At 54.1% G+C, this 21,877-nt stretch overlaps 1 protein-coding gene across 1 annotated transcript in view; it reads left to right on the forward strand.

Moving 5' to 3' along the window:
• sipa1l1 (signal-induced proliferation-associated 1 like 1) overlaps window positions 1–21,877 on the forward strand; it is a 62,149-nt gene that overhangs the window by 38,705 nt on the left and 1,567 nt on the right. Inside the window, exon 11 of the mRNA XM_038962694.1 lies at window positions 4–360. Within this exon, the coding sequence (XP_038818622.1) occupies window positions 4–360 (357 nt within the window). The remainder of the gene's footprint in view (window positions 1–3; window positions 361–21,877) is intronic.

Genomic DNA, 21,877 nt, shown 5'->3' on the forward strand with positions numbered 1-21,877 from the left:
AAGACCCTCTCTGTCTACCTCAAGACCATCTCTGTCTACCTCAAGACCAGTCCCCGTCTACCTCAAGACCAGTCCCCGTCTACCTCAAGACCAGTCCCCGTCTACCTCAAGACCAGTCCCCGTCTACCTCAAGACCAGTCCCCGTCTACCTCGGACCAGTCCCCGTCTACCTCGGACCAGTCCCCGTCTACCTCGGACCAGTCCCCGTCTACCTCGGACCAGTCCCCGTCTACCTCGGACCAGTCCCCGTCTACCTCGGACCAGTCCCCGTCTACCTCGGACCAGTCCCCGTCTACCTCGGACCAGTCCCCGTCTACCTCGGACCAGTCCCCGTCTACCTCGGACCAGTCCCCGTCTACAGTGCATTCAGAAAGTATTCAGACCCCTTGACCTTTTCCACATTTTGTTACGTTACAGCCTTTTTCTGAAATGGATTCAATAAATAATTTTCTCTCTGGGTCAGACCGGTCTCTCTCTGCGTTAGACCGGTCTCTCTCTGCGTTAGACCGGTCTCTCTCTGCGTCAGACCGGTCTCTCTCTATGTCAGACCGGTCTCTCTCTCTATGTCAGACCGGTCTCTCTCTCTGCGTCAGACCGGTCTCTCTCTCTCTGCGTCAGACCGGTCTCTCTCTCTCTGCGTCAGACCGGTCTCTCTCTCTGCGTCAGACCGGTCTCTCTCTCTCTCTGCGTCAGACCGGTCTCTCTCTCTCTCTGCGTCAGACCGGTCTCTCTCTCTCTCTGCGTCAGACCGGTCTCTCTCTCTCTCTGCGTCAGACCGGTCTCTCTCTCTCTCTGCGTCAGACCGGTCTCTCTCTCTCTCTGCGTCAGACCGGTCTCTCTCTGCGTCAGACCGGTCTCTCTCTCTGCGTCAGACCGGTCTCTCTCTCTCTCTGCGTCAGACCGGTCTCTCTCTCTCTGCGTCAGACCGGTCTCTCTCTCTGCGTCAGACCGGTCTCTCTCTCTACGTCAGACCGGTCTCTCTCTGCGTCAGACCGGTCTCTCTCTGCGTCAGACCGGTCTCTCTCTGCGTCAGACCGGTCTCTCTCTGCGTCAGACCGGTCTCTCTCTGCGTCAGACCGGTCTCTCTCTGCGTCAGACCGGTCTCTCTCTGTGTCAGACCGGTCTCTCTCTGCGTCAGACCGGTCTCTCTCTGCGTCAGACCGGTCTCTCTCTGCGTCAGACCGGTCTCTCTCTCTCTACGTCAGACCGGTCTCTTTCTCTCTGCGTCAGACCGGTCTCTCTCTAGGTCAGACCGGTCTCTCTCTAGGTCAGACCGGTCTCTCTCTAGGTCAGACCGGTCTCTCTCTCTGCGTCAGACCGGTCTCTCTCTCTCTCTAGGTCAGACCGGTCTCTCTCTCTCTGCGTCAGACCGGTCTCTCTCTGCGTCAGACCGGTCTCTCTCTCTACGTCAGACCGGTCTCTCTCTAGGTCAGACTGGTCTCTCTCTAGGTCAGACTGGTCTCTCTCTGCGTCAGACCGGTCTCTCTCTCTCTGCGTCAGACCGGTCTCTCTCTCTCTGCGTCAGACCGGTCTCTCTCTCTCTGCGTCAGACCGGTCTCTCTCTCTCTGCGTCAGACCGGTCTCTCTCTCTCTGCGTCAGACCGGTCTCTCTCTCTCTGCGTCAGACCGGTCTCTCTCTCTCTGCGTCAGACCGGTCTCTCTCTCTCTGCGTCAGACCGGTCTCTCTCTCTCTCTCTCTGTGTCAGACCGGTCTCTCTCTCTCTCTGTGTCAGACCGGTCTCTCTCTCTCTCTGCGTCAGACCGGTCTCTCTCTCTCTCTGCGTCAGACCGGTCTCTCTCTCTCTGCGTCAGACCGGTCTCTCTCTCTCTGCGTCAGACCGGTCTCTCTCTACGTCAGACCGGTCTCTCTCTCTCTACGTCAGACCAAAGAGTATTTTCAAAGCAGCCAGGTCTGCGTCTATCTACTGAATAACTTATTCATCAGAGTTTTTGGACGGCTTACATCTGTTTAGGTGGTATAGAGAGACAAATTATCATGCAGACACTGTCTCCTCCGTTGTGTGTGTGTGTGTGTGTGTTGCCAGTCGTTCATCAGGGGGCCCTTAGCTAGCTGTATTTATAGTGCCAGGTCCTCTTTACTGTTCCCCACTAAAGAAAACAACACACACACACCCTATAACACACACAACACACACACACACACACCCTGTAACATACACACACCCTATAACACACACACACACACACACACACACACACACACCCAGCACCACACACACTACCACACACACACATCACACACACACACACGACACACTAACTGTATCCTTATTTATACAAGCTAGATGACCAATGCAGTGAGGTAGTGCATCTGCCTGTGACAATGGGGTGGTTTCATGTGTTTGTACAATGATACAGAAATCATAAAACTGTGGTATCTTGATTGGGGCTGCCCCAGGGCTCCCTAGCCTAACCTCCATACCGGCTAGTCCTCTCTGCTCTCTACAAACCGCTGCCTGAAGTACATCTACTGGCGGTACGGAGCCCCAACCCCCCACCACGCTGTAGCCTCTCCTCATCTATCCTTATAGTCAACCACCACCCTCTCACCTCATCTAATCCTTTAGCCCCACCCCACTCCCATCTCCTCACTATCCTTATAGCCCCACGCCCACCCTGCCTCTCCTCATCTATCCTTATAGCCCCAACCACACCCTTGCCTCTCCTCATCTATCCTTATAGCCCCAACCCCACCTCCTCTCTTCTCTACACACTTATAGCCCCAACCCACACCCTGCCCTCTCCTCATCATCCTTATAGCCCAACCCACACCCTGCTCTCCTCATCTGATCCTTATAGCCCCATCCCCCACACCCTTACACTCTCCTCATCTATCCTTATAGCCCAACCCCACACATCTGCGCTCTCCTCTCTATCCTTATAGCCCAACCTCCACCCCTGCTCTCCTCACTATCCTTATAGCCCCAACCCCAACCCTGCCTCTCCTCATCTATCCTTATAGCCCCAACCCCAACCCCCTCTCCTCATCTATCCTTATACCCCAACCCCACCCTGCCTCTCCCTCATCTATCCTTATAGCCCCAACCCCAGCCTCCCTGCCTCTCCTCATCTATCCTTATAGCCCCAACCCAACCCTGCTCTTCTCACTATCCTTATATCCCAAACCCACACCCTGCCTCTCCTCATCTATCCTTATAGCCCCAACCCACACCCTGCCTTCCTTCATCTATCCTTATAGCCCCAACCCACCCCTGCCTCTCTCATCTATCCTTATAGCCCCAACCCCACACCCTGCCTCTCCTCATCTATCCTTATAGCCCAACCCCACCCTGCCTCTCCTCATCTATCCTTTAGCTCACCACCCCCTGCCTCCTCATCTCCTTATAGCCCCAACCCCCACCCGGTCTCTCTTCCTCATCTATACCTTATAGCCCCCCCCACCCTGCCTCTCCTCATCTTCCTTATAGCCCCAACCCACACCCTGTCTCTCCCTCATCTATCCTTATAGCCCCAACCCACACCCTGCCTCCTCTCTCATCTATCCTTATAGCCCAACCCACTCCCTCTCCTCATCTATCCTTATAGCCCCACCCCCACCCTGCCTCTCCTCATCTATCCTTATAGCCCCAACCCCCACCCTGTCTCTCTCATCTATCCTTATAGCCCAACCCCACCCTGTCTCTCCTCATCTATCCTTATAGCCCCAACCCACACACCTGCTCTCTCATCTATCCTTAAGCCCAACCCTCCTCTCTCCTCATCTATCCTTATGACCCCAACCCCCACCCTGCCTCTCCTCATCTATCCTTATAGCCCACCCCCCACCCTGCCTCTCCTCATCTATCCTTATAGCCCAACCACACCTCCCCTCTCCTCATCTATCCTTATAGCCCACCCCCCCCCTGTCTCTCCTCATCTATCCTTAGCCCCAACCCCACCCTGCCTCTCTCATCTACCTTATAGCCCCACCCACACCCTGTCTCTCCTCATCTATCCTTATAGCCCCAACCCCACTCCTGCCTCTTCTCATCTATCCTTATAGCTCCCCCCTCTCTCCTCATCTATCTTCTAGCCCACCACCCCACCTGCTCCCTCATCTATCCTTATAGCCCAACCCACCCCTCCTCTCCTCATCCTATCCTTATAGCCCCAACCCCCACCCTGCTCTCCTCATCTATCTATATAGCCCCAACCCACACCCTGCCTCTCCTCAATCTATCCTTATAGCCCCAACCCCCACCCTGCCTTCTCCCCATCTACCTTATAGCCCCAACCACCCTGTCCTCCCCCATCTATCCTTATAGCCCCAACCCCCCCTGCCTCTCCTCCCATCTATCCTTATAGCCCAACCCCCACCCTTCTCTCCTCTCTATCCTTATACCCCAACCCCACCCTGCCTCTCCTCATCTATCCTTATAGCCCCAACCCACACCCTGCTCTCCTCATCTATCCTTATGCCAGCTCAACCCCCCTCCTCTCCTCATCTTATCCTTATAGCCCAACCACCCTCCCTCTCCTCATCTATCCTTATAGCCCCAACCCCACCCTGCCTCTCCTCATCTATCCTTATAGCCCCAACCCCCACCCTGCCTCTCCTCATCTATCCTTATAGCCCACACCCCCCCTGCCTCCCTCATCTATCCTTATAGCCCCACCACACACCCTCTCTCCCCATCTATCCTTATAGCCCCAACCCCACCTGCCCTCTCCTCCTCATCTATCCTTATAGCCCCAACCCCCACCTGCCTCTTCTCATCTATCCTTATAGCCCCAACCCACACACTGCCCTCTCCTCATCTATCCTTATAGCCCCAACCCACACCTCCCTCTCCTCAACTATCCTTTAGCCCCAACCCACACCCTGTCTCTCCTCACTATCCTTATAGCCCCAACCCCAACCCTGCCTTCTCCTCATCTATCTTATAGCCCCAACCCCACCCTGCCTCTTCTCATCTATCCTTATAGCCCCAAACCCACACCCTGCCTCTCCTCATCTATCCTTATAGCCCAACCCACACCTCTGTCTCTCCTCATCTATCCTTATAGCCCCAACCCACTGCCCCTGTCTCTTCTCAACTATCCTTATAGCCAATAGCCAACCCCCCCTGTCTCTCCAATATCCTATAGCCCAACCCCCACCCTCCTCTCCTCACTATCCTTATAGCCCCAACCCCCACCTCCCTCTCCTCACTACTACTTATAGCCCCAACCCCACCTCCCCTCTCCTCAACTATCCTTATAGCCCCACCCCCACCTCCCTCTCCTCACTATCCTTATAGCCCCAACCCCACCTCCCCTCTTCCTCAACTATCCTTATAGAACCACACCCCCTCATCCTCATCTATCCTTATAGAACCAACCTCCCTCTCCACTCTATCCATAGCGCCCACCCCAATCCCCTCTCCTCATCTATCCTTATAGCCCAACCCCCACCCTGCCTCTCCTCATCTATCCTTATAGCCCCAACCCCCACCCCCCCCCAGTCTCCTCAACTATCCTTATAGCCCCAACCCCCACTCCCCCCTCTCTCAACTATCCTTATAGCCCCACCCCCCCACCGTCCCCTCTCCTCACTACCTTATAGCCCTAACCCCACCCTCACCCTCTCCTCAACTATCCTTATAGCCCCAACCCCCACCTCCCCTCTCCTCAACTATCCTTATAGCCCACACCCCCCACCTCCCTCTCCTCTTCTATCCTTATAGCCCCAACCCCACCCTGCCTCTCCCCATCTATCCTTATAGCCCCAACCCACACCCTGCCTTCTCAACTATCCTTATAGCCCAAACCCACACCCTGCCTCTCCTCTCTAATCTTATAGCCCCAACCCACACCCTGCTCTCCCCATCTATCCTTATAGCCCCAACCCACCCCTGTCTCTTCTCAACTATCCTTATAGCCCCAACCCCACCCTGCCTCTCCCCATATATCCTTATAGCCCCAAACCCACACCCCTGTCTCTTCTCACTATCTTTACCCAACCCACACCCTCCTTCTCCTCATCTATCCTTATGCCCAACCCCACCCGCCTCTCCTCATCTATCCTTATAGCCCCACCCACACCCGCCTCCTCCCCAGCTACCTTATAGCCCCAACCACACTCCCCTCTCCTCATCTATCCTTATAGCCACCAACCCACAACCCTGCCTCTCCTCATCTATCCTTATAGCCCCAACCCCCACCCTGTCTCTTCTCAACTATCCTTATAGCCCAACCCCCCTAGCTCTCCCCATCTATCCTTATAGCCCCACCCACCCCTGCCTCTCCTCATCTATCCTTATAGCCCAACCCCCTGCTCTCCTCATCCTCTATAAGCCCCAACCCCCACCTCTGCCTCTTCTCAACTATCCTTATAGCCCCAACCCCACCCTCTCTTTCTCATCTATCCTTATAGCCCCAACCCCCACCCTGCCTCTCTCATCTATCCTTATAGCCCCAACCCCACACCTGCCTCCCTCATCTATCCTTATAGCCCCAACCCCCACCCTGCCTCTCCTCATCTATCTTATAGCCCCAACCCACACCCTGCCTCTCCCATCTATCCTTATAGCCCCAACCCACACTCCCTCTCCTCACTATCCTTATAGCCCCAACCCACCCTGCCTCTCCCCATCTATCCTTATAGCCCCAACCCCACCCTCTCTCCTCATCTATCCTTATAGCCCCAACCCACACCCTGCCTCTCTCATCTATCCTTATAGTCCCCAACCCACCCCGCCTCTCCTCATCACTATCCTTATGCCCCAACCCCACCCTGTCCTCCCCATCTATCCTTATAGCCCCAACCCCACCCTCTCTCCTCATCTATCCTTATAGCCAACCCCCACCCTGTCCTCTCCTCATCTATCCTTATAGCCCCACCCCCCACCCTGTCTCTCCCCATCTATCCTTATAGCCCAACACCAACCCTGCCTCTCCTCATCTATCCTTATAGCCCCACACCCCACCCTGTCTCTCTCCCATCTATCCTTATAGCCCCAACCCACACCGCTTCTCTCCTCATCTATCCTTATAGCCCCAACCCAACCCTGCCTCTCCTCATCACTCCTTATACAGCTCCAACCCCACCCTGTCTTCTCTCATCTATCCTTATAGCCCCAACCCCCACCCTGTCTCCTCCTCATCTATCCTTATAGCCCCAACCCCACCCTGTCTCTCCACCATCTATCTCTTATACGCCCCAACCCCCACCCTGCCTCTCCTCACTATCCTTATAGCCCAAACCCACACCTCCCTCTCCTCATCTATCCTTATAGTCCCCAACCCACACCCGGCCTCTCCTCATCTATCCTTATAGCCCAACCCCCACCCTGCTCTCCCTCATCTTCCTTATAGCCCCAACCCCCCACCCTGTCTCTCCTCATCTATCCTTATAGCCCCAACCCCCCCCTGCCTCTCCTCATCTATCCTTATAGCCCCAACCCCCACCCTGCCTCTCCCATCTATCCTTATAGCCCCAAATCCCAAATCCCTGCCTCTCCTCATCTATCCTTATAGCCCAACACCCCCCCACCCATGCCTCTCCTCATCTATCCTTATAGCCCAACCCCCACCCTGTCTCTCCCATCTATCCTTATAGCCCCAACCCACACCCTGCCTCTCCTCATCTATCCTTATAGCCCCAACCCCCACCCTGCCTCTCCTCATCTATCCTTATAGCCCCAAACCCCCACCCTGCCTCCTCATCTATCCTTATAGCCCCAACCCCACCCTGCCTCCTCCTCATCTCTTATACCCCAACCCACACACTATCCTCTCCTCATCTATCCTTATAGCCCCAACCCACACACTGCCTCTCCTCATCTATCCTTATAGCCCAACCCACACCCTGTCTCTCCTCATCTATCCTTATAGCCCCAACCCCACCCCTTCTCTCCCCATCTATCCTTATAGCCCCAACCCACACCCTGCCTCTCCTCATCTATCCTTATAGCCCCAACCCCCACCTGCCTCTTCTCATCTATCCTTATAGCCCAACCCCCCCCATGCCTCTCCTCATCTATCCTTATAGCCCCACCACCCACCCTGCCTCTCCTCATCTATCCTATAGCCCCAACCCACCCCCTGCCTCTCCTCATCTATCCTTATAGCACACCCACACCCTGCCTCTCCTCATCTATCCTTATAGCCCAACCCACACACCCTGCCCTTCCTCATCTATCCTTATAGCCCAACCCACACCCTGCCTCTCCTCATCTATCCCTTATAGCCCACCCATCCCTGCCTCTCCTCATCTATCCTTATAGCCCCAACCCACACCCTGCCTCTCACTCATCTACCTATAGCCCCAACCCACACCCATGCCTCTCCTCATCTATCCTATGCCCAACCCACCCTCCTCTCCTACACCCTTATACCCCAACCCACACCCTGCCTCTCCTCATCTATCCTTAACAGCCCAACCCCACCCTGCCTCCCATCTATCCTTTAGCCCAACCCACACCCTGCCTCTCCTACTCATCCTTATAGCCCAACCCCACCCTGCCTCTCCTCATCTATCCTTATAGCTCCAACCCCACCCTGCTCTCCTCATCTATCCTTATAGCCCCAACCACCACCTGCCTCTCCTCATCTATCCTTATAGCTCCAACCCCCCCTGCTCTCTCCTCATCATCCTTCAATAGCCCCAACCCACACTCTGCCTCTCCCATCTATCCTTATAGCTCCAACCCCCCACCCTGCCTCTCTCATCTATCCTTAAGCACCCAACCCACACCCTGCCTCTCCTCACTATCCTTATAGCTCCAACCCACACCCTGCCTCTCCTATCTATCCTTATAGCCCCAACCCACACCCTGCTCTCCTCATCTATCCTTATAGCCCAACCCCCACCCTGCCTCTCTCCTCATCTATCCTTATAGCCCAACACACACCCTGCCTCTCCTCATCTTCTATCCTTATACCCCAACCCACACCCTGCCTCTCCTCATCTATCCTTATAGCCCCAACCCCAACCTCCGCCTCTCCTCATCTATCCTTATAGCCACAACCCCCACCCTGCTCTCCTCACATCTATCCTTATAGCCCCAACCCACACCCTGCCTCTCCTCACTATCCTTATAGCCCCACACCCCACCCCTGCCTCTCCTCATCTATCTTATAGCCCCCCCCCACCCTGTCCTCTCCTCATCTATCCTTATAGCCCCAACCCACACCCTGCCTCTCCTCATCTATCCTTATAGCCCCAAACCCCACCCTGCCTCTTCTCATCTATCCTTATCATACCCCCAACCCCCACCCTGTCTCTCCTCACTCATCCTTATAGCCCCAACCCCACCCTGCCTCTCCTCATCTATCCTTATATGCCCCAACCCACACCTCCCCTCTCCTCATCTATCCTTATAGCCCACACACCCCACCCTGTCTCTCCTCATCTATCCTTATAGCCCCAACCCACACCCTGCCTCTCATCATCTATCTTATCGCCCCAACCCACACCCCCTCCTTCCTCATCTTCCTTATAGCCCAACCCACACCTTGCTCTCTCCTCATCTATCCTTATAGCCCCAACCCCCACCCTGCCTCTCCTCATCATCCTTATAGCCCCAACCCACCCCTGCTCTCCCATCTATCCTTATAGCCCACCTCCCTCTCCCCTCTCCTCTCTATCTATCCTCTCCACACCCCCCTCTCCTCATCTATCCTTATAGCTCCACCTCCTCTTCCTCATCTATCCTTATAGCCCAACCTCACCCTCTTCCTCATCTATCCTTATAGCCCCAACCATCCTGCTCTCCTCATCTATCCTTATAGCCCACCACACACCTGCTCGTCCTCATCTATCCTTATAGCCCAACCCACACCCTGTCTCTCCTCATCTATCCTTATAGCCCCAACCCACACCTGTCTCTTCTCATACTTCCTTATAGCCCCACAACCCACACCTGCCTCTCTCTCATCTATCCTTATAGCCCCAACCCCCACCCTGCTCTTCTCAACTATCCTTATAGCCCAACCCACACCCTGCCCTCTCTCATCTATCCTTATGCCCCAACCCCACCCTGCTCTTCATCTCTATCCTTATACAGCCCAACCCCACCACTGCCTCTCCTCATCTATCCTTATAGCCCCAACCCCACCCTGCCTCTCCTCATCTATCCTTATAGCCCCAACCCCCACCCTCCTCTCCCCATCTATCCTTATAGCCCCAACCCACCACTCCCTCTTCCTCATCTATCCTTATAGCCCAACCCACACCCTGCCTCTCCCCATCTATCCTTATAGCCCCAACCACCCACCCTGCCTCTCCTCATCTATCCTTATAGCCCCAAACCACACCTACCTCTTTCTTCATCTATCCTTTATGCCCCAACCCACACCCTGCTCTCTCTCTATCCTTACCCACCCCACTGCTCTCCCATCTATCCTTATAGCCCAACCCCACCCGTCTCTCCCATCTATCCTTATAGCCCCAACCCCCACCCTGTCTCTCCTCATCTATCCTTATAGCCACAACCCCCACCCCCTGCCTCTCCCATCTATCCTTATAGCCCCAACCCACACCCTGCCTCTCCTCATCTATCCTTATAGCCCCAACCCCCACCCTGTCTCTCCCATCTATCCTTATAGCCCCAACCACACACCCCACGGTCTCTCCTCAATCTATCCTTATAGCCCCAACCCACAACCCTGCCTCTCTCATCTATCCTTATAGTCTCCAACCCCACCCTCGCTCTCCTCATCTATCCTTATAGCCCCAACCCCCACCCTGTCTCTCCTCACATTATCCTTATAGCCCCAACCCCACCCTGTCATACATTCCCCTCTACCTTATGCCCCAACCCCACCCTGCTCTCCTCATCTATCCTTATAGCCCCAACCCACACCTCCCCTCCTCCTCATCTATCCTTATGCCCCAACCCACACCCGCCTCTCCTCATCTATCCTTTAGCCCAACCCCCACCCTGCCTCTCCTCATCTATCCTTATAGCCCCAACCCCCACCCTGTCTCTCTACTCACTATCCTTATAGCCCCAACACCCCCACACCCTGCCTCCCTCATCTACCTTATAGCCCCAACCCCACCCTGCCTCTCCCCATCTATCCTTATAGCCCCAACCCAACCCTGGCCAATCTCCTCATCTATCCTTATAGCCCCAACCCCCACCCTGCCTCTCTCATCTATCCTTATAGCCCAACACACCACACACCTCCCCGTCTCCTCATCTATCCTTATAGCCCCAACCCACACCCTCCTCTCCTCATCTCATCCTTATAGCCCCAACCCCACCCTCTCCTCCTCATCTATCCTATAGCCCCAACCCCACCCCTGCCTCTCCTCATCTATCCTTATAGCCCCAACCCACACCTGTCTCTCCCCATCTATCCTTATAGCCCAACCACACTGCCTCTCCTCATCTATCCTTATAGCCCAACCCCCACCCTGCTCTCTCTCATCTATCCTTATAGCCCCAACCCACACCCTGCCTCTCCTCATCTATCCTTATAGCCCAACCCACACCTCCCTCCCTCACTATCCTTATAGCCCCAACCCACACCCTGTCTCTCCTCATCTATCCTTATAGCCCAACCCCCACCCTGCCTCTCCTCATCTATCCTTATAGCCCCAACCACCACCCTGCCTCTCTCCTCATATCCTTATAGCCCCAACCCACACCCTGCCTCTCCTCATCTATCCTTATAGCCCCACCCACACCCGTCTCTCCTCATCTATCCTTATAGCCCCAACCACACCCCTGCTCTCCTCAACATCCTTATAGCCCCAACCCCACACCCTGTCCTCTCTCAACTATCCTTATAGCCCCAACCCCACCCTGTCTCTCCATCCATCTATCCTTATAGCCCCAACCCCACCTCCCCTCTCCTCACATCCTTATAGCCCACCCCACCTCCCCTCTCCTCACTATCCTTATAGCCCCAACCACACCTCCCCTCTCCTCATCTTCCTTATAGCCCCAACCCCACACCTGTATCCCCTCTCCTCATCTATCCTTATAGAAAACCACCCCCCTCTCCTCATCTATCCTTATAGCCAACCCCCCTCTCCCCATCTATCCTTATAGCCCCACCCCACACCCTCTCCCTCATCTATCCTTATAGCCCCAACCCCCACCCTGCCTCTCCTCATCTATCCTTACCCCAACCCACCACCTCCCCCTCTCCTCAACTATCCTTATAGCCCAACCCCCACCTCCCCTCTCCTCATCTATCCTTATAGCCCCAACCCCCACCTCCTCCTCTCCTCATACTATCCCTTATAAGCCCCAACCCCACCTCCCTCTCCTCACTATCCTTATAAGCCCAACCCCCCTCCCCTCTCACTCACTATACACTATTAATGCCCCAACCCCCCTCCCTTCCTCATCTATCCTTATAGCCCCAACCCCACCCTGCCTCTCCTCCATCTATCCTTATAGCCCCAACCCACACCCTGCCCTCTCCTCACTATCCTTATAGCCCCAACCCACACCCTGCTCTCCTCATCTATCCTTATAGCCCCAACCCACACCCTGTCCTCCCTCCTCTATCCTTATAGCCCCAACCCACACCCTGTCTCTCTCACTATCCTTATAGCCCCAACCCACACCCTGTCCTCTCCCCATATATCCTTATAGCCCCCAACCCACACCTGTCTCTTCTCAACTATCCTTATAGCCCCAACCCACACCCGCCCTCTCCTCATCTATCCTTATAGCCCCAACCCACACCTCCTCTCCTCATCTATCCTTATAGCCCCAACCCACACCCTCCATCTCCCTATCTATCCTTAACTCCCCAACCCACACCTCCCCTCTCCTCATCTATCCTTATAGCCCCAACCCACACCCTGCCTCTCCCATCTATCCTTATAGCCCAACCCCACCTGCTCTCTCAACTATCCTTATAGCCCCACCCACACCTCGCCTCTCCCATCTATCCTTATAGCCCCAACCCACACCCTCTCTCTCCTCATCTATCCTTATAGCCCCAACCCACACCTCCTCTCCTACATCTATCCTTATAGCCCACACCCCCACCCGTCCCTTCTCTCAACTATCCTTATAGCCCCAACCCACCCCCTCTCTCATCTACATCCTTATAGCCCAACCCCACCTGCCTCTTCTCACATCTATCCTTATAGCCCCAACCCCACACCCTGCTCTCCTCATCTACCTTATGCAGCCCAACCCCCACCCCGCTCTCCTCATCTATCCTTATAGCCCCAACCCACACCCCTGCCTCTCCCCATCTATCCTTATAGCCCCAACCCACACCTGCCCTTCTCCTCATCTCTCTATAGCCCCAACCCACACCCTGCCTTCTCCACATCTATCCTTATAGCCCCAACCCCCACCCTGCCTTCCTCATCTATCCTTATAGCCCCAACCCACACCCTGCCTCTTCTCATCTATCCTTATAGCCCCAACCCACACTCCTGCTCCCTCATCTATCCTTATAGCCCCAACCCCCACCCTGCTCTCCCCATCTATCCTTATAGCCCCAACCCACACACCCTGCCTCTCCTCATCTATCCTTATAGCCCCAACCCCACCCTGTCTCTCCTCATCTATCCTTATAGCCCAACCCCCACCCTGTCTCTCTCCATCTATCTATAGCCCCAACCCCACTACCCTGCCTCTCCATCATCTATCCTTATAGCCCCAACCCCCACCCTGTCTCCTCTCCATCTATCCTTATAGCCCCACCCACACCCGTCTCTCCTCATCTATCCTTATAGCCCACAACCCCAACCCTGGCCTCTCCATCATCTATCCTTATAGCCCAACCCCCACCTGCTCTCTCCTCATCTATCCTTATAGCCCCAACCCCCACCCTGTCTCTCTCATCTATCCTTATAGCCCCCACCCCCACCCTGCTCTCCCATCTATCCTTATAGCCCAACCCCCACCCCTGCCTCCTCTCTATCCTTATAGCCCCAACCCACACTCCCCTCTCCATCATCTATCTTTAGCCCACAACCAACACCCGGCTCTCTCCTCATCTATCCTTATAGCCCCAACCCCCACCCTGCCTCTCCTCATCTATCCTTATAGCCCCAACCCCCCCCTGTCTCTCCTCATCTATCCTTATAGCCCCAACCCCCACCCTGCCTCTCCTCATCTATCCTTATAGCCCCAACCCCCACCCACATCTCTCCCCATCCTATCCTTATAGCCCCAACCCAAACCCTGCCTCTCCTCATCTATCCTTATAGCCCCAACCCCCACCCGCTGCCTCCTCATCTATCCTTATAGCCCCACCCCCACCTGTCTCTCCCCATCTATCCTTATAGCCCCAACCCAACCCTGCCTCTCCTCATCTATCCTTATAGCCCCAACCCCACCCTGCCTCTCCTCATCTATCCTATAGCCCCAACCCCCACCCTGCTCTCCTCATCTATCCTTATAGCCCCAACCCACCACCCTGCCTCTCCTCATCTATCCTATAGCCCCAACCCCACACCTGCCTCTCCTCATCTATCCTTATAGCCCCAACACACACACTGCCTCTCCTCATCTATCCTTATAGCCCAACCCACACACCGTTCTCTCCTCATCTATCCTTATAGCCCACAACCCCCACCCTGTCTCTCCCCATCTATCCTTATAGCCCCAACCCCACCCTGCCTCCTCATCTATCCTTATAGCCCCAACCCCCACCCTGCTCTTCTCATCTATCCTTATAGCCCCAACCCCACCCTGTCCTCTCCTCATCTATCCTTATAGCCCAACCCACACCTGCCTCCCTCATTCTCATCCTTATAGCCCCAACCCACACCCTGCCTCTCCTCACTATCCTTATAGCTCCAACCCACACCCTGCCTCTCCTCATCTATCCTTATAGCCCAACCCACACCCTGCCTCTCCTCATCTATCCTTATAGCCCAACCCACACCCTGCCTCTCCTCATCTATCCTTATAGCCCAACCCCACCCTGCCTCTCCTCATCTATCCTTATAGCCCCAACCCACACCCTGCCTCTCCTCATCTATCTTCCTTATAGCTCCAACCCACACCACTGCCTCTCCTCATCTATCCTTATAGCCCCAACCCACAGCCTGCCTCTCCTATCTATCCTTATAGCCCCAACCCACACCCTGCCTCTCCTCATCTATCCTTATAGCTCCAACCCACACCCTGCCTCTCCTCATCTATCCTTATAGCTCCAACCCACACCCTGCCTCTCCTCATCTATCCTTATAGCCCCAACCCACACCCTGCCTCTCCTCATCTATCCTTATAGCTCCAACCCACACCCTGCCTCTCCTCATCTATCCTTATAGCCCCAACCCCCACCTGCCTCTCCTCATCTATCCTTATAGCTCCAACCCCCACCCTGTCTCTCACTCATTCCTTAACATACCCCACCTATCCCACACTCTCTAGCAAACTCCCTCTCCCATCTATCCTTATAGCTCCACAACCCCACCCTGCCTCTCCTCATCTATCCTTATAGCCCCAACCCACACCCTGCCTCTCCTCATCTATCCTTATAGCCTCCAACCCAACACCCTGCCTCTCCTATCTATCCTTATAGCCCCAACCCACACCCTGCCTCTCTCTCCATCTATCCTTATAGCCCCCCCCCCACCCTGCCTTCTTCTCATCTATCCTTATAGCCCCAACACACACCCTGCCTCTCCTCATCTATCCTTATAGCCCCAACCCACACCCTGCCTCTCCTCATACTTCCTTATAGCCCCAACCCACACCTCCCCTCCTCCTCATCTATCCTTATAGCCCCAACCCCCACACCTGTCTCTCCTCATCTATCCTTATAGCCCCAACCCACACCTGCCTCTCCTCATCTATCCTTAGCCCCAACCCACACCCTCCCCTCTCCTCATCTATTCTTAGCCCCAACCCCCACCCTGTCTCTCCTCATCTATCCTTATAGCCCCAACCCACACCCCTGCCTCTCTCATCTATCCTTATAGCCCCAACCACCCACTCCTGCCTTCTTCTCATCTATCCTTATAGCCCCAACCCACACCCTGTCTCTCCTCAACTATCCTTATAGCCCAACCCCACCCTGCCTCTCCTCATCTATCCTTATAGCCCAACCCACACCTCCCTCTCCTCATCTATCCTTATAGCCCCAACCCCCACCCTGTCTCTCCTCATCTATCCTTATAGCCCCAACCCACACCCTGCCTCTCCCCATCTATCCTTATAGCCCCAACCCACACCTCCCCTCTCCTCATCTATCCTTATAGCCCCAACCCCAACCCTGTCTCTCCTCATCTATCCTTATAGCCCCAACCCCCACCCTGCCTCTCCTCATCTATCCTTATAGCCCCAACCCACACCCTGCCTCTCCCCATCTATCCTTATAGCTCCACCTCCTCTCTCCTCTCCCCATCTATCTTTATAGCTCCACCTCCCCTCTCCTCATCTATCCTTATAGCTCCACCTCCTCTCTCCTCATCTATCCTTATAGCTCCACCTCCCCTCTCCTCATCTATCCTTATAGCCCCACCTCCTCTCTCCTCATCTATCCTTATAGCCCCAACCCACACCCTGCCTCTCCTCATCTATCCTTATAGCCCCACCACCCCTGTCTCTCCTCATCTATCCTTATAGCCCCAACCCACACCCTGTCTCTTCTCAACTATCCTTATACCCCCAACCCACACCCTGCCTCTCCTCATCTATCCTTATAGCCCCAACCCCCACCCTGCCTCTTCTCAACTATCCTTATAGCCCCAACCCCAACCCTGCCTCTTCTCATCTATCCTTATAGCCCCAACCCCCACCCTGCCTCTTCCATCTATCCTTATAGCCCCAACCCACACCTGCCTTCTCTCATCTATCCTTATAGCCCCAACCCCCACCCTGCTCTCCTCATCTATCCTTATAGCCCCAACCCCCACCCTGCCTCTCCCCATCTATCCTTATAGCCCCAACCCACACCTCCCCTCTCCTCATCTATCCTTATAGCCCCAACCCACACCCTGCCTCTCCCCATCTATCCTTATAGCCCCAACCCCCACCCTGCCTCTCCTCATCTATCCTTATAGCCCCAACCCACACCCTGCCTCTTCTCATCTATCCTTATAGCCCCAACCCACACCCTGCCTCTCCTCATCTATCCTTATAGCCCCAACCCCCACCCTGTCTCTCCCCATCTATCCTTATAGCCCCAACCCACACCCGGTCTCTCCTCATCTATCCTTATAGCCCCAACCCCACCCTGTCTCTCTCATCTACTTATAGCCCCAACCCCCACCCTGTCTCTCCATCTATCCTTATAGCCCCAACCCACACCCTGCCTCTCCTCATCTATCCTTATAGCCCCAACCCCCACCCTGTCTCTCCCCATCTATCCTTATAGCCCCAACCCACACCCGGTCTCTCCTCATCTATCCTTATAGCCCCAACCCAAACCCTGCCTCTCCTCATCTATCCTTATAGCTCCAACCCCCACCCTGTCTCTCTCATCTATCCTTATAGCCCCAACCCCCACCCTGTCTCTCTCCATCTATCCTTATAGCCCAAACCCCCACCCTGTCTCTCCTCCATCTATCCTTATAGCCCCAACCCCCACCCTGCCTCTCCTCTCTATCCTTATAGCCCCAACCCACACCTCCCCATCTCCTCATCTATCCTTATAGCCCCAACCCACACCCGGCCTCTCCCATCTATCCTTATAGCCCCACCCACCCTGCCTCTCCTCATCTATCCTTATAGCCCAACCCCCACCCTGTCTCTCCCATCTATCCTTATAGCCCCAACCCCACCCTGCCTCTCCTCATCTATCCTTATAGCCCCAACCCCCACCCTCTCTCCTCCATCTATCCTTATAGCCCCAACCCAAACCCTGCCTCTCCTCATCTATCCTTATAGCCCCAACCCCCACCCTGCCTCTCCTCATCTATCCTTATAGCCCCAACCCCCACCCTGTCTCTCCCCATCTATCCTATAGCCCCAACCCAACCTGCCTCTCCTCATCTATCCTTATAGCCCCAACCCCACCCTGCCTCTCCTCATCTATCCTTATAGCCCCAACCCCACCCTGCCTCTCCTCATCTATCCTTATAGCCCCAACCCCACCCTGCCTCTCCTCATCTATCCTTATAGCCCCAACCCACACACTGCCTCTCCTCATCTATCCTTATAGCCCCAACCCACACACTGCCTCTCCTCATCTATCCTTATAGCTCCAACCCACACCCTGTTCTCTCATCTATCCTTATAGCCCCAACCCCACCCTGTCTCTCCCCATCTATCCTTATAGCCCCAACCCACACCCTGCCTCTCCTCATCTATCCTTATAGCCCCAACCCCCACCCTGCCTCTTCTCATCTATCCTTATAGCCCCAACCCCCACCCTGCCTCTCCTCATCTATCCTTATAGCCCCAACCCACACCCTGCCTCTCCTCATCTATCCTTATAGCTCCAACCCACACCCTGCCTCTCCTCATCTATCCTATAGCCCCAACCCACACCTGCCTCTCCTCATCTATCCTTATAGCCCCAACCCACACCCTGCCTCTCCTCATCTATCCTTATAGCCCAACCCACACCCTGCCTCTCCTCATCTATCCTTATAGCCCACAACCCACACCCTGCCTCTCCTCATCTATCCTTATAGCCCACCCACACCCTGCCTCTCCTCATCTATCCTTATAGCCCCAACCCACCACCTGCCTCTCCTCATCTATCCTTATAGCCCCAACCCACACCCTGCCTCTCCTCATCTATCCTTATAGCCCAACCCACACCTCCTCTCTCCTCATCTATCCTTATAGCTCCAACCACACACCTGCCTCTCCTCATCTATCCTTATAGCTCCAACCCACACCCTGCCTCTCCTCATCTATCCTTATAGCCCCAACCCCACACCCTGCCTCTCCTATCTATCCTTATAGCTCCAACCCACACCCTGCCTCTCCTCATCTATCCTTATGCCCCCAACCCCCCCCCTGCCTCTCCTCATCTATCCTTATAGCTCCAACCCCCACCCTGTCTCTCCTCATCTATCCTTATAGCCCCAACCCACACCCTGCCTCTCCTCATCTATCCTTATAGCCCCAACCCACACCCTGCCTCTCCTCATCTATCCTTATAGCCCCAACCCCCACCCTGCCTCTTCTCATCTATCCTTATAGCCCCAACCCACACCCTGTCTCTCCTCAACTATCCTTATAGCCCCAACCCCCACCTGCCTTCTCATTCTATCCTATATAGCCCCAACCCACACCTCCCTCTCCTCATCTATGCTTATAGCCCCAACCCCACCCTGTCCTCTCCTCATCTATCCTTATAGCCCCAACCCACACCCTGCCTCTCCCCATCTATCCTTATAGCCCACAACCCACACCTCCCTCTCCATCATCCATCCTTAGCCCCAACCCCAACCCTGTCTCTCCTCATCTATCCTTATAGCCCCAACCCCCCCCCTGCCTCTCCTCATCTATCCTTATAGCCCCAACCCACCCCTGCCTCTCCCATCTATCCTTATAGCTCCACCTCCTCCTCCTCCCCATCTATCCTTATAGCTCCACCTCCTCTCTCCTCATCTATCCTTATAGCCCCACCTCCTCTCTCCTCATCTATCCTTATAGCTCCACCTCCTCTCTCCTCTCCCCATCTATCTTTATAGCTCCACCTCCCCTCTCCTCATCTATCCTTATAGCTCCACCTCCTCTCTCCTCATCTATCCTTATAGCCCCACCTCCTCTCTCCTCATCTATCCTTATAGCTCCACCTCCTCTCTCCTCTCCCCATCTATCCTTATAGCTCCACCTCCTCTCTCCTCATCTATCCTTATAGCCCCAACCCACACCCTGCCTCTTCTCAACTATCCTTATAGCTCCACCTCCTCTCTCCTCTCCCCATCTATCCTTATAGCTCCACCTCCTCTCTCCTCATCTATCCTTATAGCCCCACCTCCTCTCTCCTCATCTATCCTTACAGCTCCACCTCCTCTCCTCATCTATCCTTATAGCTCCACCTCCTCTCTCCCCATCTATCCTTATAGCTCCACCTCCTCTCTCCCCATCTATCCTTACAGCTCCACCTCCTCTCTCCTCTCCCCATCTATCCTTACAGCTCCACCTCCTCTCTCCCCATCTATCCTTATAGCTCCACCTCCTCTCTCCTCTCCCCATCTATCCTTATAGCTCCACCTCCTCTCTCCCCATCTATCCTTATAGCTCCACCTCCTCTCTCCTCTCCCCATCTATCCTTATAGCTCCACCTCCTTTCTCCTCATCTATCTTTATAGCCCCACCTCCTCTCTCCTCATCTATCCTTATAGCTCCACCTCCTCTCTCCTCTCCCATCTATCCATAGCTCCACCTCCCTCTCCTCTCCTCATCTATCCTTATAGCCTCACCTCCTCTCTCCTCATCTATCCTTATAGCCCCACCTCCTCTCTCCCCATCTATCCTTACAACTCCACCTCCTCTCTCCTCATCTAACCTTACAGCTCCACCTCCTCTCTCCTCATCTATCCTTATAGCTCCACCTCCTTTCTCCTCATCTATCTTTATAGCCCCACCTCCTCTCTCCTCATCTATCCTTATAGCTCCACCTCCTCTCTCCTCTCCCCATCTATCCTTATAGCTCCACCTCCTCTCTCCTCTCCTCATCTATCCTTATAGCCTCACCTCCTCTCTCCTCATCTATCCTTATAGCCCCACCTCCTCTCTCCCCATCTATCCTTACAACTCCACCTCCTCTCTCCTCATCTATCCTTATAGCTCCACCTCCTCTCTCCTCATCTATCCTTATAGCCCAACCTCCTCTCTCCTCATCTATCCTTACAGCTCCACCTCCTCTCTCCTCATCTATCCTTATAGCTCCACCTCCTCTCTCCTCATCTATCCTTATAGCCCCAAACTAAATAACATAAGCTGATTACTTTCCCCTTAAGAGGCATTATAAGAAGACAAAACAGATCCTTTAAACACATTTGGTGTGTCATCATAGTGGTCTCTGATTGGTGGTCATCATCTGGTGTGTCATCAAAGTGGTCTCTGATTGGTGGTCATCATCTGGTGTGTCATCATAGTGGTCTCTGATTGTCATCATTTGGTGGTCATCAAAGTGGTCTCTGATTGGTGTCATCATCTGGTGTGTCATCATAGTGGTCTCTGATTGGTGGTCATCATCTGTGTGTCATCAAAGTGGTCTCTGATTGGTGTCATCATCTGGTGTGTCATCATAGTTGTCTCTGATTGGTGGTCATCATTTGGTGTGTCATCAAAGTGGTCTCTGATTGGTGGTCATCATCTGGTGTGTCATCAAAGTGGTCTCTGATTGGGGGTCATCATCTGGTGTGTCATCATAGTGGTCTCTGATTGGTGGTCATCATTTGGTGTGTCATCAAAGTGGTCTCTGATTGGTGGTCATCATCTGGTGTGTCATCATAGTGGTTTCTGATTGGTGGTCATCATCTGGTGTGTCATCAAAGTGGTCTCTGATTGGTGGTCATCATCTGGTGTGTCATCATAGTGGTTTCTGATTGGTGGTCATCATCTGGTGTGTCATCAAAGTGGTCTCTGATTGGTGGTCATCATCTTGTGTGTCATCATAGTGGTCTCTGATTGGTGGTCATCATTTGGTGTGTCATCATAGTGGTCTCTGATTGATGGTCATCATCTGGTGTGTCATCAAAGTGGTCTCTGATTGGTGGTCATGATCTGGTGTGTCATCATAGTGGTCTCTGATTGGTGGTCATCATTTGGTGTGTCATCATAGTGGTCTCTGATTGATGGTCATCATCTGGTGTGTCATCAAAGTGGTCTCTGATTGGTGGTCATGATCTGATGTGTCATCGTAGTGGTCTCTGATTGGTGGTCATCATTTGGTGTGTCATCAAAGTGGTCTCTGATTGGTGGTCATGATCTGGTGTGTCATCAAAGTGGTCTCTGATTGGTGTTCATCATTTGGTGTGTCATCATAGTGGTCTCTGATTGGTGGTCATCATCTGGTGTGTCATCATAGT

Source organism: Salvelinus namaycush, chromosome 24, assembly GCF_016432855.1.
Source record: "Salvelinus namaycush isolate Seneca chromosome 24, SaNama_1.0, whole genome shotgun sequence".
NCBI lineage: Eukaryota > Metazoa > Chordata > Actinopteri > Salmoniformes > Salmonidae > Salvelinus > Salvelinus namaycush.